Here is a 24,749-nt window from a genome sequence, read left to right as displayed (position 1 = left end):
CACCGATTATTGACAGGATGGGTACTTTATTCTACCGTTCGCTTCTTCACTAGACACACGCGCTACCGCTCGCTCTCCTCGCTCGTCCACTCACTCGCTGACGTCACTCACACACGCATACGCACACTGCCATTCTCCCGCACACACATATGCTACTCGTAACACTATGCCTCGTTATTGCGACGTTCATGTTTTTCCTCATCTATTGAAAGTTAGGCTATTAAACATGTTGCATTCTATACGGCCTGATTATGTCATTATTTAAGCTACATAGCCTAATAAGAAGCGCTAATAAGGATATTTGAATAAACCAACCAAACAGTTAAAGGGGCCCTATTATGCCTACCAGCAAAAAGCATCCTCCAACTGCAATCTTTGGTTATTTCTTTATTAATTTAGCTATACTTTAATAGTATTATTTCGGTTCAAATCTGTTCAGTGTTCCAAATTATTTGTTATTAAATGTTACATTAAGATAATTGGTATTTAAGTGTTGTTTAAATAAAATGCTTTTTAAATTTAAAAGAATCGTGGGATGTATCGAACCGTGGGTCAAAAATCGTGATACAAACCGAATCGTGAATTTGTGTATCGTTACAGCCCTAGCACGCACGAATAATAACTAAGGTGTTGTAGTTTAATTCATTGAAGATACGTTTGTTTTGACCAGTTTTGATGCATATTTAGTTGATTGATATGTAAACACCCCCGCCGATATTTGAGGGATTGGTATGTACCAATCTCGGGTCAGCTGATATAAGGGAGGCGTGTCAGTCCCGAGGGGGGGAGCTAGAAGGCGGAAGCTAGGCCATGTGCTCTCTGCATATGCTCTGTTATGTGAGAAGAAAATGGAAATAAAAGTAATTTTGCTTCACCACTGCCTTTTTGTGCTGATCCTAAGACCGCTCGACATTCTACCCTTTGACACGTATAGCATTCGACATCTTTGGGAGAATAATATTTATGTATACATGTGGAGGTATTTGTAAATACTCTTGGTGTATGTGTGTGTCTGTCTGTCTGTCTGGAAATAGGCCCTCCCTCCCCCCTTCCTCATAAATACACCTTGCCCTCTGCATTTCAAAGCCTCCACTTTGACCCCCCCCGAGTACTCGTTAACGATTGTTCTTGGTACTGGGTGCGAGGTGTCCTCCACTATTGGTCTCTGTGTAGATCGGGCCAAAATAGTATATTAACGAGAGTTCCAATCCTTACTATCTTTCACTTCTCCCATTCTTCTAACCTTTCCTAAGGCCGGCACGGTCTGTGTTCCTAAGCAGTAGCTCAATAGCGGACGTTTGGAGTGGATACTATCTTTTCTGCCGATCCGCTGATACCACCCTGGAATGCATGCTTACATTTTACATTCAAGTCTGTTGGTATTTTGTTATTAAAGACGATGAATAATTAAGGTACGAGTTCCCCCCCTGACCCCTTTCGCTCGTAAAGACCCCACCTCCCTTACTCCAGGCCCCTTACACCCGAGGACCCCTCCCCCCACCTCTACCCCCCCCTCTCTCCGCACCCTCCTCGTAATCTCCTCCCCCCCCTTCTCCCACTGTCTCAGTGAAACCCCCACACCACCACCCTCCCTCCGCACCCTCCTCCTCCTCGTTAATCCAACACCCCCCTCTCCCCTCCCTCCTTCTATCCCCCTTCGTGAATCCCCTCCTCCTCTCCCCCCTTCTTCCACTGTCTCAGTGAAACGATAGTTACGTATTGTAACTCTAGATTCTATGAGTATAGGCGCAGCATTTTAAGGCTATCGCTATTGGGTTATCCCTAGGTGTGAGCCGTAGCACTGAAAAATTTGTAATCCCCCCCCACCAACAGCGTGGGCCTCAACGACGTCCGCATTTCGCAGATATAGGCGGGCGCCGGCGGACGTTCTGTTCCCAATAAACAGCTTTTCTTCAGCTATTTAAAGAACAATGAGGCCGACACTTAAAAGGCTGCGCCTATACTCATAGAATCTAGAGTTACAATACGTAACTAACGTTCTATGTCGTATAGGCTTCGCCTTTTAAGGCTATCACTATTGAGTTAAAGGGCGAAGCACGATATAGTCTATGCCTCATTGGTCCCGATCATTACCAGAAACACAGCTACATACGCGCTAGTATCATGTGTCAGACGTAGCATAACATACGTCATGCGTCTAACGGCACGTCATCAACGAGCAGCTCCAATGTGTCTGATAAGAGCTCTCAGCATGAATATTTGACTCCTCCTCACATTGTCTAATATGCGAGGGGAATAGTCACACAATCACACTCACTCTGACAAAGGACCTATAACTGAGTGCGTCATAGAGAGGCGCGACATGTCTCTTAGGTAAAACCTAATAAAAGAGCATGGGGAAGCCCAGGAGGCTGCTGTGCAGATATCCTCCATAGGCATCCCTCTTTGCAGAGCAACAGAGGACGATATTCCTCTGGTCGAGTGAGCTCTGATAGTCTCAGGCAGCTCTGCCCCCGGTGACACATAAGCCTGTGTGATAGCATCACACAGCCAATGTGACAGCCGTTGTTTCGTCAGGGGGAGGCCCTGGGAATGTTTTCTGTAATGCACAAATAACTGTTGAAATTTGCGCAGAGCCTCCGTGCGCTTCACATAACAGGCAAGCGCGCGTACGGGGCACAAGAGATGGGTGAGATCACGTTCAGCGGCCAGGCCCACAAGCGCTGGCCGATCTCTGAGTAATCTATGATTGCTCCCCCTGCCTTTGAGAGAGCGTCCCGCCGACAAGGGAGTTCCTTCGGCGGCCCCGAGAGCAGACGCTGGAGGCAGGGAAACCACGGTGCACTCGTGCGTTGCGGTGCTATGAGAATCATATGCAGCCGCTCCTCTTGGACTCGGTCCAAGACTTGGGGAATCAGGGGGACGGGCGGGATAGTGTACAGGAGTGTGTTTGGCCATGGTCTGTGAGCGAACGCATCTCGCTGTCACACGTTTCTCCCTCGCCCCGTAATAGCCGGCGCTCGTGGGGCGGGACATCGGCCCATGAGCCCGCTGCCCGAGGCCTTTGCTGGCCACTCGCCGCAGCCTGCGATGGAGTTGGGCGGACCTGGTAAGCAGGGCGAGGTCGCCTTTTTAAAAGCAGCGGGAGTGGGGCAGCGGTCGCTAAGCCCCGGCTTCACTCCAAAGACAGCACACAGAGCGGGATCCAGCGGCGGTACCGCCCTGTAACCCCGGTCTGTCAGACCCTCCGTCTTCGTGACCTGGATAAATGTTTTCACCGGGACCACGAGCTTCCCGGGCTCCGCCGCAGCCCCACTGAAGTACGGTCTGATGGCGGGAAACTTCGGCCAGATCGGGTCGAAACGGGCGGGGCGTGTCGCGGCCTCGAGCCCCCAGATGCCATGCAGCTGGTCCGGGCGTGAGGCATGGGCACCGCAAATCCAAGGTTTGCGGCTGCCCTGGCGATAATGCCTGCTAGCTCTGCCACCAAAGCTCCAACCACTGGAAGTGAGGTGGCGGCAGAGACGGGCAATGCTGCTGCCCCGGGCCTCTCCATTCGGAGAGGGGAGGCCGGGGGAGACGTCGTCGGCCCATTCAGCAATGGCGGCGGCAGGGTCGGCTTTGCGCTGTCCGTCATCCGACGGCAGCGCCGCACAATGCCGACACAGACAGAGCGGCGATGTTCATGCCCAAGGCAGCCCTCGCACACCTCATGACCGCCATACGGCAAGATGTAACCCGTGCAGATGCGGATCGTCTTCGAGTCCATAATATCTATTTATTTACTTCAGTATGCTACAGGATCGTCCTGAAGAAAATGGGAGCAGAACATCTGCCGGCGCCCGACTATATTTGCGAACTGCGGACGTTGTTGAGGCCCATGCTGTTGGTGCGTGGGGATTATAAATATTTCAGTGCTACGGCTCACGCCTAGGGATAACCCAATAGCGATAGCCTTAAAAGGCGAAGCCTATGCGACATAGAACGCTACGTTTCTTCAAAAGATCACGCAAACGATGACGCCCAAGCAGTGTAATGCATTGTGCAAATATGGAACTCTGTGTCTGGAATAATGTATTCATTCATTCAATTCTTTCATTCATTATGGATCTAATCATTGTTTCTGTACAAGTCCCGTCTCTGGCCAAGGCAGCGCTCTCACTCCTTGTGTGCTCCTCCTGTATAAAAGCTAGTACGGACCCCGCAATAATTGCTTACGGCCATACCCCCCTGAACACGCCTATTGAGGAAGTGATACGCCCATTGAGGAAGTGTTTGGTGTGCTCGAGTGGTGAGAGGTGGACGGTGTTTTTTTGGTTAGTTTTTGTCTAGTTGTTCATTCCCCCGACAGCTTGCTGTTTGTGGGAGTATTAGTACACTTTAGTTCGTTTTTTTTCGATGGCTCACACGGTTTTGACAACTGAAATGGAAGACAACATGGAACGGAACACGGCTCCTGGTGCGGCGACGGATGGTGGTTGTATGGCGAAGGGGACATCGGAGGACGTGCTGGGAGGGAGACCGCTGACTCCGGAGAGAGCAGCGAGAGAGAAGGAAGACAAGGTTGCGAATGGTGGCCCGAGCTACAGCAGGGAGTTGTCTGTGGCTGTGGAGCTGGTGGGAGAGGAGAAGATCCCGATGATGGAGATGTTAAGGGCGATGCAGAGTGTGTGTGGATTGGTGTTGGGATGTAGCTACCTCTCATTGAATAAATATGAAGTGACGATGAATCACCCCAACGGGAAGCGGCGATTGTTGGATGGTTTTAAGATAAGGGGGACCAGCGTTATCGCAAAAGACTTGACATCAGATGAGATGGTGGTGTCCTTCATGAGTCTACCGGTGTACATTGAAAACAACACAATAAGTGGATTATTGATTAATGATATTAGTGACCACTTGCCAGTCTTTACAATCTATGACTGCAATTACAAGAATAAGCTAGATAAACAAACAGATTACAAACGAGTAAAGTCAGAAGAATCCATCAACGCCCTAAAAAACGACTTAGTGGCTCAGAACTGGGAAATAATACACCAAGCAAATGACATTGACTGTGCATACGAAAATTTTCTACGAATATTTAGGTCATTATATGATAAAAAACTGTCCAATTCAAGAATACATTATACAACTAAAATATACCAAATGTCCATGGATCACAAAGGGATTACGAAATGCCTGTAAAAAGAAAAACACACTTTACAGAGATTTCCTAAGACACAGAACTAAAGATGCAGAGAATAAATATAAAATATATAAAAATAAATAAATTAATATTATAAGAACAAGCAAGAAAGAATACTATAAGAAAATATTAAATGATAACAAGAACAATATTAAAGGAATATGGAATATACTAAACAGTATTATAAGAAATAGCCCTAGGCAAATAAGAAATAGCCCTAGGCAAAAACGTAGCTAACAGTTTTAATCAATTCTTTGTAAATGTTGGACCTGAACTGGCAGAAAAAATTCCTGATCCAGGGACATCTGGTGAAGATTATAGTACATTATTGGAGAGAAATCCCTACTCAATGTTTCTCAAAGCAGTAGAGGAGAAAGAAATATTGAATATTGTTACAAAATTTAAAAACAAAAAGTCTACTGATCTTAATGACCTCGACATGACATTGGTCAAGAAAGTCATTGAGGGGATTTCAAAACCATTGACGTTTATCTGTAATTTATCATTTCAAACTGGTAAATTTCCAAACAAAATGAAAACAGCAAGTTATACCACTGTACAAAACTGGGAACAAGCATCACTTCACAAACTACAGACCAGTCTCGCTACTTCCACAGTTCTCAAAAATATTAGAAAAAATCTTCAACAATAGACTAGATACATTCTTAGAAAAGCACAAATTTATTAATGACAGTCAATATGGATTCAGAACCAACAGATCAACATCACTTGCAGTAATAGAATCAGTTGAGGAAATAACAAACGCCATTGAACAGAAAAAATATGCAGTAGGGGTATTTATTGATATCAGAAAAGCTTTCGATACAATCAATCATGACATTTTATTTGATAAATTGGAAAGGTATGGAATAAGGGGGATAGTATTGGATTGGGTTAAAAGCTATTTGAGCAAAAGACAGGAGTTTGTGAAGTTGGGGAATTGTTCTTCAACATGTTTGGACATTGCTTGTGGCGTCCCTCAGGGGTCAGTGTTGGGTCTTAAACTGTTCATATTGTATATTAATGATATTTGTAATGTTTCAAATGTCTTGAGGTTGGTTTTGTTTGCTGATGAAACTAATATTTTCTGTTCTGGGGAGAATTTAAAACAACTAGAAAAAATCATCACTAAGGAAATGAGCAAAATAAATACATGGTTTGATAAACAAACTATCATTAAACTTAAGCAAAACAAAATTAATGTTATTTGGTAACTGCAGAAAAAACACAGAAATACATATAAATATAAATGGAGTTGAAATTGAAAGAGTTTACGAAAATAAATTTCTTGGGATTATAATCGACGAACGATTCAGTTGGAAATCACACATTACACACGTACAATCAAAACTATCAAGAAGCATTTATGTATTAAACAAAGTAAAATTGGTTCTAGATCAAAAATCACTCCGTATTCTCTACTGTTCACTAGTCTTACCATACCTCAATTACTGTACGGAAGTCTGGGGCAACACGTACAAAACTTCATTACATTCACTTACTATTCTCCAAAAAAAAGCCATTCGTATTATTCACAATGTGAGATATCTGGATCACACTAACCCACTATTCATACGGTCAAAATTATTAAAATTCACAGATCTGGTGGAATTTCAAACCACACAGATAATGTTTAAGGCTAAAATCAACATATTACCCTTAAACATACAAAAATTATTCAGTGATCGTGAGGGGGGTTATAATTTAAGGGGAAAATTAAATTTCAAAGTGAACAGCGTCCATACGACCAGGAAAATGTTTTGTATTTCAATATGTGGTGTAAGACTGTGGAACAGTTTGAGTGGGGAGATCAAGGAATGTCCAAACATTAATCAGTTTAAAATAAAATACAAAGAATTGATTTTTACAAGGTACAGGGATGAAGAAGGTGTCTAACATAGTGTATATGTTTTCATGTATGTATATATTGGACAATCACTTTAGAATATTGAATGTTTAATTAGATATTATTAAAAGATAACTTGACAATATTATTAGATAAATACGCAGGTAGTAATGAATTGTATCATATTGTAAACTAATGTATAGATACAATTATTTTTTGATGATTATTATATAAGGAAGCTAATCATTATAGATAAATAAATTAGGAAGAAGGGGTGAGATTAAATAAGTTTTCTTCTTCTCACCCCTTTTCGAACAGGTAAAGCAAGTGTAAGACAGTTTCTTCTTTTGTGGTTTTCATTGTGTGTAAACATTACTTTATTGTAACTGTCCACTTGTTTCATTTATTTGATTGTTTATTATTATTATTTTTTATTATTATTTACTTGTTTGAAATAAAAACTTTTTCAATTCAATTCAATTCAACATTACGGCTGAGGAGATTCTCAAGAAGCTTGCGGACTGGGGTGTGGAGGCAGTTTCGCCTATTGCAAGGAGGTAGTGGCCTGGGATGACAATATGTGAGGGAACACGGTCCTTGCCTTGGTTCACACGTTTTGACACCGAAAAGGGTGCTGAATATTTCCGTGCCATCCATGACTGTGAGAAGGTGAAATCCTCCCCCTTCTCACTGTCTCGCATTGGAGCTATTATTATTATTATTATTATATTGTGTGTTTGTGTATATATATATTAGATTGGGCTGGTGGAAGTTAGTCTTCCGTCCCGGTAGGGGGCAGTATAGTAATGTAGCTTTAGGTGAAGAATGTTCCCCCCCCCCCCCTACTAATGGTCTGGCCCATACGGCCTTGATTGGGCCAATTGGCATTTCCCTATTTGTTCTTTGTCTTTAACTCTTTCCCCTCATCCTCACTCTTATTAGCTATAGTCTCATTTCTAACATACAGACACATTCACTGCATCCACTCACCCACAACCTCTATCTCGCACTTAAACATATACCCTTTGACATTCGTTACTCCTTGTTTGTTTGCCTTGCTAAATAAATTACATTTTTGCTTTAAAACTCAATTCTGTTGTCCCTTTAATTATGTGATGGTGAAGTGTTTCACCGTAACACTATGTATAGTATTTACGGCTTCTATGTTTGGTCCTGCTTCCTAGTGGTTATGTGAGGGTAATGCAGCTTCTTAAAATACTTAACATTAGAAATGCTGCCAAGAGGGAATTTTCTAGGAGGCAGATAGTGAATGGGGTGCTAAAGCAAAGTAGGATCGATTTATGTTTAGCACGGCTGGACATCGCTGATACTTTGAGCAGTGTACAGTATAAATTCACTGGTTATAGTGATCATGCAGAAATAATCTTTCAGATGGGTGACAGAAGTAGAGGGACAGGGGGGGGAGTTTGGTGTTTGAATACAAGTGTGTTGGAAGAGAGCGAGTATATTGAGATGGTGAGAGGGTGTGTTAAGGAGCAAATGAATTGTGTGGGGTATGATGCAGGCGTGTGTGAGTGGTGGGAATGTGTGAAGATAAAGGTGAAAATGTTGAGCATAAAATATTGTAAAAAGCAGGGTCAAGTAAAGAGGACGGAATGTGTATTGAGAGAGCGAATGGCTGAGGAATTGAGGAGGTTAGATGACGATGTGAATAGGGACTTAGCTGACTACATAGGCATTAAAGGGGAATTAGAATCTTATGAAAGGGAGAGATGTAAAGGGGCGATAGTTAGGAGTCGGGCGCAGTATGCGGTGGATGGGGAGAAATGTACGTCTTTCTTTTTGGGGCTGGAAAAAAGGAAACAGGGTAGAACATACATAGCTCAGATAGAGGGTGAGAGAGGGGAAGTGGTAAGTGATTTTGTGGGGGTGTTGGAGAGAGTGCAGGGGTTTTACAGTGATTTATTTAGCAAAGGCTATGTAGATAAGGATAGTGTGGACAAGATATTAGGGATGGTTGAGCATGCGTTATCGGATAGTGATAGGGGAGTATGTGAGTGTGAGTTAGTAGAGTCGGAGGTGATGGCGGCCGTCAGCAGCCTGTCCAATAACAAGAGTCCTGGCTCTGATGGATTGCCGGCAGAGTTTTACAAGTGCTTTAGTGAGTTGTAATGCCCGATTTTATTAAAGGTATATTGGGAAATGGAAAGGTTAGGGACGGTTAGTAAGTCGATGTCGATGGGGTTAATAGCGGTACTGTACAAGAATAAGGGTAGTAAATTGCAGTTAGGGAATTACAGAGGGTTGAGTCTGTTGAACACTGACTATAAGGTACTGGCCAAAACTTTAGCTAATCGGATTAAGTCGGTAGTAGGGACCATAGTGTCATCAACACAAACTTACAGTATTCCAGGGAGAGATATAGCGGACACGATAGGGTCAGTTAGGGATGTAGTGAGGCATATGAAAGAAGAGGGAGGTGTAGTTTTGAGTGTAGATTTTAACAAAGCTTTTGATAGGGTAGAACATGAGTTTATGTTTAGGGCGCTAGAGAGATTTGGTTTTGGGGATAGGTTAGTGAAGTGGATTAGATTATTGTATAGTAATGCAAAGAGTAGGGTTAAGTGTAACGGGGTATTGACGGATAGTTTTAGATTAGAGAGGTCAGTTAGGCAGGGTTGTCCGTTATCTGCATTATTATACAGTATAACGGCTGAACCATTAGCCACCATGCTAAAAAAGGATCAGCACATACAAGGCATCAATATCCCGGGAGGAGGTAGGAGTTTAATCCATCAATACGCAGATGACACAAGCATTACAGTTAGGAATTTGGCCAGTGTGAAAAGGGTAATTGAGTTATTGGGAATATATGGGAGTGCATCGGGGGCAAAGATTAACCTGGAAAAGTCAGAGATCCTTTGTGTAGGGCAGTGGATATGAGCGAGTGTGACATTCCGCTGACTGTTTCTAAGGGGATGATAAAGGTATTAGGTGTGAATGTGGGTGAGGATGAAAATGAGGCAAGGGATGTCACGTGGACAGGGGTTCTGAATAAAGTGAAGCAGAATTTGAATTTATGGAAGATGAGGAAGATGAGACTGAGGGGCAAGGTGATTGTGGTGAATTGCTTGATGATGTCACGGGTGAATCATGTGCTGAGCACCCTGGATCTACCATTGTGGGTAGTAAAGGATTTGAATGGGGCTGTTAAAATTTTTTTGTGGGATGGGAAACCGGCCAAAATTGCGCATAAGGCCTTGACGAATGGGGATGAGGATGGAGGACTGAAATTGATAGATGTGGAGGTGAAGAAAAGGGCGTTACGAGTGAAAACAATTAAGAAATATTTATTTGGTAAGGAGGAGTATTGTTGGATGGGTTTTTTTGAGGACTATTTGGACAGAGCCGAGGTTCTGAATCAGCCAAGCTTTCAGAACCCAAAAATACTTCACAATAACAGAATACTGGTCAGTAGGGCTGGGCGATATGGGCCAAAATGAATATCTCGATATATTTTGAATCTCCTCTAGAGCACATCATAAATGCTCGATTCAACCATGTCTGGCATAATGTTACGTCAGTAATAATTCTAGTATTACTGAAACATAAGTCTGCATGTAGATTACATGAAACAACATATTGTTTAAACTCATCAGTGCTTTCTATTGGAACAATTTAGAACTTGCACATAAGAAAAAGAAAATCACAGCAAGTTAGATTTACCAACACAGCATTTATTCAAACCGTTAATTATTTATTAACTATTTGCATAATAATTATTATATATACACTGCCAGACGAAGGATCCAGTGCTATTCTTTTTCGAAACCAAATCCTCAGTTTCCATCCTTTTTTCTCTCTCTGGCTGTTCTCACTCACCGGTCGGAGGTACACACACCTACAGCAGCGCGCCTTCCAGACTACGTCACACACGCGCGTCCATGAGAATCTCGTGGACTCGCAATGGGCGGGGGGATTAAGTGTGTTTTGAGAGCCACCGGAAATAGCGAGAGAAGGGAACGCTGTGCGTTAAACAAACCCCGAGAAGCTGTTGGGAAAAATAACCTGATGAGCACATCACTTGGCAGGCACATTAATATATAGTCGACTCTTGCTCTAAACCCAACGAACACATAACACAAACATGATAATATAGTCAGGTCAAGGCCAGAGCCGAAGGCCCCATTTCCCAGGCAGATGGTGGACACTCAGACAATGCACCAGTATCATCTCCAGAACGGGAGAGCCACATTAATTTATCACACAAGAGACATTTTGAGAGCTCTTCCCCGTTAGGAGGAACCAAGAGATACCTCTGCCCACACCAGGGGCCTGAGAGCCACATTAAATTATCACACACGAGACATTTCAGGGGGGGCACTCCCCGTTTTAATTTATCACACCGGAGACACGAGGAACTCTCCCCGTTACGAAGCTCTCTCAGGGCCTGGGAGCCAAAACACACAGAACCGCACACACCTCAAACGCACACACCTCATCGAGAGGAGGATACAGCATAAGACTGCATCACACAGGGACTCTTCACCTTCTTCTGAAGCAGACCTTCCACGGAGGCGAAGCTCCAGACGAACCATCAGCGCTGATTAGGGACTTAGACATATTCGATCTCTCACGCTTTATGACTCTGTATAACCGTTGCCACTTTACTTAATAAATCCAAGGTCCTCGTGCCGATAGACTTTATTACCTCTCCGTCTCATTTCATCTGGTCCAGTAACTAGACAGACCGTTTTTCCCAACAAAGCCCAATCCCTATGAGAGCTCCCCACGCTACGGCCATCAGGAGGCGCACAGAGCTTTTGGCCGTGATATTATATAAACAATTATATTATATTATATATTATTATATATAGAGCTCCGGGAGTCGCAAACGGCAACAATCACTTTCTCCTCCGTGCTGCAGTTCACCCCGGACTGCACTGCACCGAGTTTGACGGTTGAACGCTGGTTGGCTGTTACGTTACACATGTTACGTTACACATTCACTCAGTGGCCACGCTGTTGAACGCTGATTGGCAGATACGCGTCTCTACGTTCACTTTGTATGAGATCTTGTCGCCCGTCGCGTGAAAGCACAACGAGTATGCCGGCGGCGGCAAAAAGAAACATTGCGTGCCAATTTATATTCGATGTTCGCGATAGGGGCATTTTATACATCCCCCGGAGAACATCTCGCGATACATCGCATATATTCGATATATCGCCCAGCCCTACTGGTCAGTAAACATTTTGAGAAAGCCGGTATGAAACAGGTCAAGCATTTAATGTTGGAGGGTGGAAGCGTTTTTAAGGCGGAACAGGTGATCATACAAGATACAAGATCGTTTATTGTCATATACACAATGGAAACATAGTTTACACTGGGCAATGAAATTCTTAATTTGCAAGTTCCCTAGACACAAAATATACTTCAAATAAAAGTAGATAAATAAACTAAACTACAAAAAATCTGTACAAAGAGCAGTGTTTAGTTAAACAAAACAGTTAAAAATAAGGTGCTGTTTAGCATGTGCAATGTTCGCATACAGCAGAAGGCCCTGAAAGACATTATCATAAGGGATGTAAGGAGGGTTAATAGAGACGTGAGGGAGGCTGTGATTGTTGGGATGTATAGAAGAGTAAGGGAAAGTATTGGTACAGGGTGGATGACACTACTGTTAGGACAGGGAGGGATGGGCGAGGAGAACAGGATGTTCGAGTTGGGGGTGGAGAGGGGAGGTAAGAGAGTTAAGTTTGAGGATGTCAGTACAAAAAGTGTGTATATGGATTTGATGGGTGGTGGGATGAAGAAGCCAGCGTCAGAGAAGGTGTGGGGAAGGTTTTTAAGATCAGGCACAATAGGGTTTTCACGAATGTTGTTTTGCACCAAATTAATAGGAATGTGGGTAGAGTCTGCAATGTTTGTAAAGCGGTGGATGAGACCTGTGATAATTATTTCATTGAATGTTCAATGTTGTTTGTCTTTTTTGAGAAGGTGAAGGATTTGTTGAGTGTACACTGTGGGATCAAGGTTGGGAATGAAATTGTTGTTGTTTGCTGTGGTTGGAAAGTGCGGTGCTGTACTCGTTGGGGAGGACGCTGGCGCTCTCTGTTTCGCCGCTTCTCCAGTCGAGCCAAAACAACATTGTTTTGTTTTGTTTTTAAATTGTTTTTTTTTAATCTTTTTAACCTTTTTAAACTATTTTACTATCCGCGTCCGACCAGTAGACCTTTTCAAATCTAGCGGTTGCCTACCTGTTGCTGCTAGCACACTACCTGCAGTGTACTTTTCCCCCCGTTGCCGCCGGCACCACTATGTTGAGTTACTCCGTCAACCAGCTGATGAATCTCAAAAATGTCTTCACTCCACCGGACATTACAGTGATTAAACAACTTGGACTTCTCCGCCGTCGGCGCTATATCCACAGAGGCTCCCGAAGAAAGTTCCTCAACCTACCGAAAAGTCCTGCCATCCCGGCTCACTGGTCAGTCACGCGACTTGTCGCACCTCACATACGTCATCAGAGCATTGTCTCCTACTGGATAAGTAGTTTGGGCATCTCCATGGCAACACCTCTCAGGGAATTGGATGGAAAACGTGGAGTGGACTCTAGTCTGCTACGTCCACTGCCAAGATGTGTTGTTTCATCCAGCAGCAAAATTGAACTTTTTAATGCCCAATCAATCAGCAACAAATCCTGCCTAATACATGATCATATACTGGATAAATGTCTGGATTTTATGTGCATCACAGAGACCTGGCACCAACCAGATACTTTCTCCTCCTTAAATGAGCTGTCCCCCAGGATATAGCTACCTCCAGAAAGCCCGCAGTACAGGTCGTGGTGGCGGCCTGTCAGTCATCCATCGCAGTGATCTGGAGTTATCTCTGCAGCCCCTGCCTGAACTCTCTTCATTTGAATGCCTTGCTTTTAAATGTAAGCCCCCTTCCTCTGTGCTGTTCCTCCTTATTTACCGACCACCAAAACCGAACACATCTTTCATCCCTGAGATGTCAAATCTTCTCACAACTTTCTGCACATTCTCTGCCGACGTTATCATTTTAGGTGATATGAACATCCACGTCGATACCCCCTCCTGCCGCTTTGCTGCTGAATTTCTTCAGCTATTGGACTGCTTTAATTTAAAGCAACTTGTTGATGTCCCCACACACACCAGGGGGCACACTTTGGACCTGGTCATCACAAACTCTGCCCCTCTCACAAACCTGCAGGTGTATGACCTTGGTGTCTCTGACCACAAGATAATTTCTATGGAGTTGCCATCCTCATCCAGCCTCTCCAAGCCTAGACGAAATATCAGTTTTAGAAATCTCAAAAACATTAACCAAGAACACCTGTCAGCATCTCTCCACACTTTTCTCATCAGCCGACGAAGCAGTGGACTACTACAACAGCCATCTGAGTAGCCTCCTGGATCACCATGCACCTGTTAAAACCAGAGCAGTCACCTTCACCCGCCCAGCTCCCTGGTTTTCAGATGGGCTGCGGAAGATGAAGGCAGCAGGGCGAGTCCTTGAGCGGCGATACAAAACATCTGGCCTCACTGTTCACAATCAAATCTACCGGGAGCACCAACTACAGTATTCAAAGTCCCTTAAAGAGGCAAGGTCACTTTTTTACTCTGACGCCATCAGAAACAACCCCTAAACTGCTTTCCTGTGGTTTCATCAGAAGAGGTGCAGAACATCATCAGGAAGATGAAACCCTCCACCTGTGCCCTGGACCCTCTCCCAACCTCCCTGGTAAAAACCCATGTCACAGTCTTAAGTCCCCTGATCGCCTCTGTTATAAATCACTCTCTCCACACTGGTCACGTTCCCCCCGTCTTAAAGAAAACCATAATCAGACCGCTGCTCAAAAAACACACCCTTGACCCAAAAGTCCTATCACACTACAGGCCCATCTCCAATCTCCCCTTCATATCCAAAGTACTTGAGAAAGCAGTTGCCACCCACCTTCAAAACCACCTCAAACTAAACAACCTCTATGAAAAATTCCAGTCCGGTTTCCGCTCCGCCCACAGCACAGAAACAGCACTCGTAAGAGTTACAAACGACCTCCTGAGGTCATCCGACGCTGGCTCCCCCTCCCTCCTCATCCTTCTGGATCTCTCTGCTGCTTTTGACACAGTCGACCATGACATTATTCTAAACCGCCTCCACCTCACCACTGGACTCACTGGCACTCCCCTCAGTTGGTTTCAGTCATACCTCAAAAACCGGATAGAATGCATCTCCCTGGGTCCCTCCAAATCGAACCCACACACAGTCACTTGTGGTGTCCCCCAGGGTTCAGTCCTTGGCCCCATCCTCTTTATCCTCTACCTCATCCCCCTTGGTCAGGTCATCAGCCGCCACGGTTTTTCATTTCATTGCTATGCCGACGACACACAGCTCTATGTCAATGCCACAGCTGGCAGCCCACCTTCAACATCACCGTCATCCCCATCAAAACTCACCACGTGCCTGGAGGAGATAAAGGTATGGATGGAGCACAATTTCCTACAACTCAACAGCTCCAAAACCGAAGCCATCCTGATCGGCACCTCTCACCAGACCAAATCATCATCCATAACCAGCATCAGCTTTTCTGGCTCAAATATCCCTCTCTCATCAACAGTAACAAATCTTGGTGTAAAAATGGACCCCCAGCTCACTTTTGAATCCCATATCAACCACCTCTGCAAGACCTCCTTCTATCACCTCCGCAACATTTCCAAACTCCGCCCCATTCTCTCCCTCTCAGACTCCGAAAAACTAGTTCATGCCTTTATCTCCTCCAGACTGGACTACTGTAACGCCCTACTCATCGGGATCCCAAGCAAGAGCCTGCAGAGGCTTCAATATGTACAAAACTCTGCAGCTAGGATCCTGATGAGAGTGCGCAAGCATGAGCACATTACCCCCATCCTCCACTCACTCCACTGGCTTCCGGTTTCCACCCGGATTGAGTACAAGGTTTCCGTCCTCACTCACCAATGCATCCATGGACATGCCCCCCCATACCTCAAAGAACTTCTCAACATACATAGCACAACACGCTCCCTCCGCTCCACTCACTTTAACCTCCTCCACATACCCAGAACCAAACTGAGGACCATGGGAGATAGGGCCTTCAGTGTTGCCGCCCCACGCCTGTGGAATGCCCTCCCTAACACCTTGAGGGCACCACAATCCACTGATTGTTTTAAAAAAGGTCTTAAAACATTTCTTTTTAAAAAAACCTTTGGCTCCCACTCTTAGATGTTTTTAAAACCCCCTTTTTATTTTTATTTTTGCTTTTAACCTGTAGCCCTTTGAAATCTTCGGATGAAAAGGGCACTAAATTAAATTTATTATTATTATTATTAAAGGTGAAAGATATGAATGTAAATTTGGTGAACTTCATGTTGAGCACTGTCCGTCATGCAATTGTGTGTAGGAGGAACATTGCGCAATATGAGGGGAGGGTGATACGGGTATGGGAGTTGTTTGTGGCAACTTTTAAAAAGAATGTAAGGTTGGTCCACATGCTTAGGAGGGAGGATTTTCACAAGTATTTTGTTAGGAACAGCACTTTAGTCATGGTAACGGAATCAGGGATGTTAGGATTTAGTGTGTAGTGTGGGCACTTTTTTTCTTGCTTGTTAAGGCCTGGCAGACTACTCCGCCGCACATGTTTGTTGTGTATGGTTAGGGTTGGTTGGTATCTGCCCTCCTAAGCGTATGGACTAACCTCTCTATGTGATTGTTGTATACATTTGTGATTATCCACTATCGGTATGTCTTGTGTGTGTCATACTGTCTGTTTAGTTATGACTGGAAAAGATTGTAAATTACTGTAAATACTGAATTTGAATATAAATTGCAAACTTTTTTTTTGTTAAATAATTTTTGATTGAGAATTTAAGCAACATACAGACACTGACAACGTCTCTCTAAACTCTATTTGTGAAACATGTGGACAGTGTAGTGACGCTGCTAGCAGGGAGCAGCAGAGAGCTGCAATGAGGGCGGTCCACTGTAGACCATCCCAGGTTTTGCAACGCTACGTTTCTTCAAAAGATGCGTTTCTTCAAAAGAACGCAAGCAGTGTAATGCATTGCGTTCAAATATGGAACACTGAGTCTGGAATAACATATTCATTCATTAATTTCTATCATTCATTATGGATCTAATCATTGTTTCTGTACAAGTCCCGTCTCTGGTCACGGTAGAACTCTCACTCCTTACGTGCTCCTCCTGTATAAAAGCTAATATGGTCCCGACAATTCTTGCTTACGGCCATACCACCCTGAAACACCCCCGATCTCATCAGATCTCGGAAGCTAAGCAGGGTCGGGCCTGGTTAGTACTTGGATGGGAGACCTCCTCGGAAGACCAGGGGCCGTATTCACAAAGGATTTTAGGGCTAAAAGTAGGTCCTAACTGGCGAATTTAGGAGTAACTCCTAAAAATAATGGGCGTGTCACTCTTAGATTTAGGACTCCTAACCTTTTTCACTAAGAGCAATTCACAAAGTATTTTAGGCCTAAAAGTAGCACCTAAGTCTAGGAGAGCTTAAAAGTCCTCAAGAGGACTCCTAACTCAGTAAGACCTATTCACAAAGAATCGTAAATGCCTGCGAGACGAAATGTTAGGGTATTAAACTTGTTGTGGAGTTAATCGCAATGCAATAACATCCCAGACTAACAGGAATAATCAGATTAGTCCCGAAATAAAATGTTTGGCCACACTACGTTATTTAGCAACAGGGGAAATGCAACTTTGCAATGCCGACGATTTAAAAATATCGCAACCATCAGTCAGCCGTGCCATAAACTTTCCTTTGGACATTCAACAACAATTACACAGGATCAAAGCCAACTTCATGGCAATTGCAGGTATGCCCGGTGTGGTCGGTGCTATTGACGGGACGCACATAAAAATAATTGCGCCATCAAAAGACGAGGACGTGTTCGTCAATAGGAAGAAAGTGCATTCCATCAACACACAGGTTGTTTTTGATGCAAATTTTAAAATAGCCTACTGGATGTTGTTGCAAAGTGGCCTGGATCTTCAGCTACCCATGATTCGCGCATTTTAATGGAGAGCGGTCTGAGGCAGCTTTTTGAGATGTAGGCCTACCAGTTGGGTGTCACTTGCTGGGAGACAGTGACTATCCATGCAAGACGTGGCTCTAGACACCCTACCTCAATCCACAACCGGGAGCACAGTTAAAGTATAACATGTAAGTGATTACGCATATTACGCTTAGTCCTACGTGTAAAACACATCGTATTGGCTCTTTGACGCCTTTTATTTGTTGAATCCATATTTATTATTGTTTACTGATTTCTTCCATATATGCTAGACTAGAGCACACAAACATACACGAAATGTTGTGGAGAGAGGAATTGGGCAGATGAAACGTCGGTTCATGTCCTCCACGGCGAAATACGCCTCACCCCAGAGAGGGCAAGCACAGTCATTACTGTGTATGTGCCATTCTACACAACCTCTGCAAGCGGAGGAACATTCCACAGCCAGACGATGATGATGATGATGAGTGGACAGGCATTTAGGGATCACTTTGAAAACACATTTTAGGTAAACACCTTGGCACAAATCAGTCAACACTTGTGTAGTTCATAACATTTATTTTCTTTTAAATTGTACGTATTTTTATTGTTTGCTTTCTCTCTCTCTTGAACGTGCAGGCTACAACGTCATTATCGTGGTCTGCACAAAATTGTCATCATGCGTGTATTCTGCTAACTGCACTATAACTACTTAATAGGAATTCATTTCTAGCCTAGGCTATTTCCTTGTTTTTCGGTGATTCAGTGGGCTCGTCTGAACAACCAATCACCGTACTGACTGCTTCTAAACTCGTCCACGAGAATTGACGTAATCCATAGCAACGGCGCGTCACTCTTAGTTCACTCTGTGATTTATCCTTAGTAAGAGTAGGTCTCAGCGGCTTTGTGAGTAGTATACATACTATATGCCCTCTGTACCAATTCCTATCTGAACTCACTTCCGGTTGGGGAGGGGGTGTATCCCTATTCACAGGGGCACTTCCGGTTTATGGTTTATGACGCGTCATAAACATAGTTTAAAAAGGGGGCGACGGCTGCTGTAGGGTCCCCGCATTCATCAAGTTGTCTGCAGTGTTCTTTTCATTCAACATGGCCTGCTCATCAGAAGAAACCCACAGATCAGATAGTGCTATTTGGTTGTATAGGGACCCTTGTACCCCGTCACCACTGTCTTCTCCCGCCATGGACGACTCTGCGTCGAGCAATGAGGACATTGAAAACCAGATGCCTGATGGTATGTCCGACTTTAGTACGCCTGTGTCTAACTATGTCAATAGTTATGGAGATGCGGTACTGCTTAATGCTCCACTCAAAAGAACGAGGCCTGTTTTAGGCTTGAGAGACCGGAGTGCCGGGGATTCATTCACCCACGTTGGCAAATACGGCTTGGAGTATGTAATATCATGGGTCGATGGCTGTGTTATTTTGAATGTTAAAGATTGTGCTACAGAGTGGCGGTTGAACGTTCACGAGTGGAATTTTTTCTTGGAGAATTTATGCCCCATGCTAGACGGTGTCCGGGGTACATGGCATGCGGGAACCCATGTATTCCAATGGACCTTTCAGTATGAATCGAGGATTCATCGCATGGATGCAAACTATCATACGAAGAGACCACAGGAGTTCATTTTTTTCAGACGCTGTGTTGATACAGACGAGCTACCACAGTGCTATGATATGCATTGCATCGGTAGCTCTCCTCTACGCACCAGTGTTTTAGAAGCTGCTGATTATTTTGATAATGTCTTTTTCATGCAGTGGGTTGATTTGTCTGCACTACGTGGAATTTTTGCAGAGATTGATTCTATGGCTAAGACGAATGAAGAACCATGGAGCACAACTGATGATGAATACCGAATGCGCCTGTTTGAGTCGCCTGGGTTTGATGAGGGGGTACATGGTGTGTTTGAGTATGTTTAGGGTTATGCTAGCAATAGAAAATGTCAGCAATGTATAAGAAGGTGGGGGTACATGCTAGTAGTATTAAGGGTGTTTTATTTTCCTTTTTAAATGTGTTTTTGATAGGCTATACCTTATATTAATATGTGTGTGTTGTGTGTATGTATTTTTTTTTTTCATATTCTAATGGTATATTTTTGATACGCTATGCAGCACAGGTCAATGATGAACATGTGCAAAGTGGGGGTGTGGCTATGGAGACTGCTGATTTAAAGGCTGTACAACCCGGACCCCACTGGCTTCAAGAGTATGCCATCTATCTGGCCGGATTGAATCTGTCCTTCCTACACATTGGAGAGGACAGTGAGCTGGAGGTGGACACTGCTATGAGAGATGACGGATGGCCTGTATCAATACAGATCAGTTTAAACCCTGCATCGCTGGCTGTTCTGCGATTTACCACGGGGCTCTGTGTGGTAGCCATCATCAGCCATCAGAAGCAAGCGGCCTGCTGGGGATGCCAATGTGATTGCCCAAGTCAACGACGCCATTCATGCCTGCAGGGAGCGACACATCATCACTACGAATCCCACTACCATGACATTTGTGTTATGCTGGACAGACACCCCTTCCTGTTACTTTTAGAAACTGTTTTAAAGAAGACTACAGGGTTGACTGTGTCCCCAGGAAAAATATATGGTGTGGTTGAATCTTATCTATGTGATTTAATATGCAATACCTATGATACCAAAAAACTGGATTTAATGACCACCGAAGGTGTGTCCGATGAACATCTGCTTCTGATATATGAAGCCATACAAATGTGGCATCCTACATTGTCATTAGGCAAACCAAAGCCTGTTGTCGGGTGGCGTTTATAATGGGGATTTTGTTTTCTTATGCGTATGATGCGGATAGCAAGTCTGTATCAGATAGACTAGCCGTTTTGATGTATGCTGCCATAGAAAATGATACGTTTGTCCATCATAATGCTGATTTGGTCATGAAATTCTTGCATGACAAGCCTACTGATCTAATGTTAGCTGAAATATTTAACCATTTCTCCGACGGGGAGTGTTTTACTGTCGGTCATGTAATGTGTATATGTGCTTTTGTGTCGGATGTCTTGAAGATGAATAATGCCTCATACGCAGAGTGTATTAGTACTGCTCGAATGATGTCTTGTAAAATGGTGCAGAAAAATAAATCTGCCTGTAAACTATATCTGAACATTGTTTTGAGCGGACAGACATTTTAAATAAAAGGATGGATTACTCTGATCATTGTTTCAGTATTTGTTTTTTGTCGCAGGCATACGACATGGATAAACGGCTGCATAAGACTTATTATGATCCCTCCGGACCAGGGGGTTACGGCGGCATCAATAAACTAAGAACGGCCCTCGAACATAGTGAGGGTGCAGTACCTCCACTAAAATATATCAAGAAATGGCTGCTGAAGCAGGATCCCTACACCCTGCATGTACCTGCATCGATACATTTCCGCAGAAATAGAGTATTGGTTAGTGGGGTAGATAGACAGTTCCAGGCTGATTTAGTGGATATGTCAGAGTATGCATCCGAAAATGATGGTGTGCATTTTCTGTTGACGTGCATCGATGTATTCTCAAAACATGCATGGGTTCGTCCGTTACCATCCAAGAGGGCTATCGACGTCGCTAAAGCTTTTGATGATATTCTTGGTGAAGGGCGTACCCCCGATAAACTGCAGACTGACGCTGGCAAAGAATTTTATAACAAGATCTTTCAGCGTTTGATGGAGCGGTACAATGTCAAACATTTCTCTACATCTAACGAGACCAAGGCCAGTATAGTGGAACGCTTCAACAGGACTCTGAAAACCCGCATGTGGAGATATTTAACAGCTGCCAACTCCAAACGATATGTGGATAAACTACAGGATATGGTCCATGCTTATAACCATTCATACCATAGATCGATAAAAATTACCCCGGTCAGCGTTGATAAAGATAATGAGAAAACAGTGTTTAATACGCTATACAAAACCACTCAAGAGCCGATGGTGGTGTTTAGATACGATGTTGGTGACACGGTTAGAATTTCAAAAGTCAGAACTACATTTCGAAAGGGGTATGAGCAGACATTTACAGATTAATATTTTGTAATATCGCAGCGCATAGCAAGATGTCCTCCAGTCTATAAGCTGTGTAACGTACTGGCTCTAGGTACGCCACATAGAAGGGGAGACCATGCAAACTTCAATCATAATAAGGACATTTATTAAACAACTAGACAACAACGGCTGCCAACGGCTGCCAAATCATTAACCCTATATAAGTGTGGTGTAAGTCAGTGTAATGGAAGAACTCAAGATGTGGTGTGGATCAGTATAGGAGCATTCTATTAAGCACAACGGAAGACAAAACCCGCAAGGAGGAGAGAGAGACCGCCATGTTGTATCCGTGTAGCCTTTTATCCTCCAGCCAATCAAACGCACCTGAGCAGAGACAAGGAGAACACCAATAATCCAATCTGCCCGTGGGCGGGGTTAGCTGGGCCGTCACATATCCCCCCCCCTTAAAACAGAAGCCCATCGAGATGGGATTCCGTCATTTTAGTATACATCCAAAACCATTCAAATCAAACCCCCCAAAAACATCAAATGGGACGATAACACTTTATTCACCATCCTCAACCGATCTGTCAAATAGGCTACACTCTGCAACCCCATACAACCTCACACTGGGTCTCTGCACACCATCACCACTCCCCACCTCCTGTCCAGTTCAAGATGAGGACAGCTATTGGGAAAAAGAGAAATGACAGGCAAAAGAACTTTACACGGCACGGCGTCTCCCACCCCAATATCGTGCTCAATCAGATTCGTACATGTCGGAGTATCGGAGAACAAAGAAGAAAAGGAAAAAATCAAAGACTTTAACACCTCCCTCTGGCTATCAGGCATATGACCTACCAGGCCATCCAGATTTTGAAGCATCTCAGAATTTTTTAACCGTGGTAACAAAATACTGTCATCGGGGCCGCCTTCATCCTCCACCTCCACTGCCACCGGAGGAGAGTCTGAAACCACGCCACCGGCAACAGCTAGAACAACAGCATTAACCTTTTCAACAGACACCTCCACCCTGGGTGACTGAGTGTAATACCGTTTTAATAAATTGACTTGACAGAGCTGAGTTGATTTTCTCCGGTTTGGTGTAGCAATCAAATAATCAAGCTCTGCCACTTGACGAGCAACTACATGCGGACCGGTTAATCGCGCACGAAACGGTGAGCCAGGTATTGGCAACAGGGCTAAAACCTGGTCGCCTGGACTAAAGAGCCTAGGCTCCGCTTTTCGGTCAAACACTTTCTTCCTCCGCGCTTGTGATTTACACAGATTTTTCGCAGCACACTGCCACGCTAAAAACAATCTGCGACGAAAACCATCTATATAATCAATAAGATTGACCGGAGGCTCAGACTCCTGCAAGCCATCTTTTAACACTGAGAGCGGCCCACATACTTTATGCGCAAATACCAATTCGTTTGGACTAAACCCAAGACTGTCTTGCGACACTTCCCGAGCAGCCAACAGTAACCATGGAAGGCCATCCTCCCAGTCGCGCTGGAGCTCCGAACAGTACCCACGCAACAACGATTTTAGTGTGAGATGAAACCGCTCAAGAGCTCCCTGGCTCTGAGGGTGGTACGCACTGCTCAAACTGTGTTTTATTCGAAGATGTTTTAAAACTTCTGCAAACATCTTGGACGTAAAGTTGCTACCTCTATCCGATTGTATTACTTTAGGGATACCAAACACTGAAATAAATTGCGAGAGAGCTTTTACAATTGACTTCGTGTTGATGCTTCTTAACGGGTATGCAGCGGGATATCTCGTGGTCTGACACATCACTGTCAACATGTGAACCGCACCAGACTTGGATGCCGGTAAGGGACCCACACAATCGATCAACAAGCGCTCGAAAGGCTGGCCCACTGCTGGAATTGGATGCAACGGAGCAGGTTTAATAGACTGGTTCGGCTTTCCAGTTACCTGACACGTATGACACGTCTTTATGCACCCTGCCATGTCTCGCTTCAAGCGCGGCCAGTAGAAATGTTGCAATAACCGGCTGTATGTTTTTCGCACCCCAAAGTGCCCAGCCCCTTCTCCGTGGGCCGCCTGCAACACCTAATCCCTGTACTTTACCGGCACAACAATCTGCATCACTGTTTCGCTCCCACCGTTATTGACAGACACAAATTTCCGCACCAACAATCCGTCACTATTAAAATACCCCCTCTCTGCACTTGGAATTTTTTCTCCGGACAGAGCTCCAACGAATAACTCGGCCAAACCCTCGTCTTCTCTCTGTGCAGCAATAAAATCAACCCTATCAAAAGAATTTGGCAATACCGGCATTTGAACGATCTTATTACTAGTTTTTGATAAACCTGACGCGGCCTCCACTGTCTGTGTGCGACTCCTTGCACGAGTCACGACACAGGCCGTGAAAACCTCAGGGAATTCCGCAGCACATTCATCCGGCCTAGTAACCTCCATAGGTTCAATAGTAACGATCGGTGGGGCTGGCCCACTGGGCCACACTTTATCTCTGGCTAGATTATTTCCCAAGATGACCTCCACCCCTGGCACTGGCAAAACCGGGCAGACTGCCACAACCACCTCCCCCTGCACAAGATCGGAATTCAACCAGATTGTATGCAGAGGAAGAGACATAGTCTGCATCCCGATTCCCCTAATCAAAACACTCTTGCCAGTACTAGAGTTAACAGAAAATGGCAAAGCGGTCTCCACCACAAA

At 44.3% G+C, this 24,749-nt stretch overlaps 1 protein-coding gene, 1 long non-coding RNA gene and 1 other non-coding gene across 4 annotated transcripts; all 3 read left to right on the top strand.

Moving 5' to 3' along the window:
- The first annotated feature begins 8,201 nt into the window (after positions 1-8,201).
- LOC132457503 (uncharacterized) lies at positions 8,202-13,000 on the top strand. Of its 2 annotated transcripts, none has more exons than XM_060051754.1 (3): positions 8,202-10,436; positions 12,207-12,289; positions 12,536-13,000. In XM_060051754.1, exons 1-3 carry the CDS (start codon positions 9,896-9,898, stop codon positions 12,956-12,958), a joined length of 1,047 nt encoding a protein of 348 aa, XP_059907737.1. In that variant the 5' UTR covers positions 8,202-9,895; the 3' UTR covers positions 12,959-13,000. The 2 variants fall into 2 exon arrangements, with proteins under 2 accessions (XP_059907737.1, XP_059907736.1); XM_060051753.1 differs by having other exon boundaries at positions 12,207-12,303; positions 12,550-13,000.
- A 4,236-nt stretch (positions 13,001-17,236) lies between these two features.
- LOC132458348 (5S ribosomal RNA) lies at positions 17,237-17,356 on the top strand. The gene has a single exon (XR_009525900.1). It is a non-coding gene; the product is annotated as a 5S ribosomal RNA (ribosomal RNA).
- A 1,666-nt stretch (positions 17,357-19,022) lies between these two features.
- Positions 19,023-21,220, top strand: LOC132457502 (uncharacterized). Its single transcript, XR_009525691.1, has 2 exons — positions 19,023-19,275; positions 20,154-21,220. It is a non-coding gene; the product is annotated as an uncharacterized LOC132457502 (long non-coding RNA).
- Positions 21,221-24,749: the final 3,529 nt, after the last annotated feature.

This window comes from Gadus macrocephalus, chromosome 5, assembly GCF_031168955.1.
Source record: "Gadus macrocephalus chromosome 5, ASM3116895v1".
NCBI lineage: Eukaryota > Metazoa > Chordata > Actinopteri > Gadiformes > Gadidae > Gadus > Gadus macrocephalus.
The sequence above is the reverse complement of the archived record's forward strand: the minus strand, read 5'-3'. Positions and strand labels throughout refer to the sequence as shown.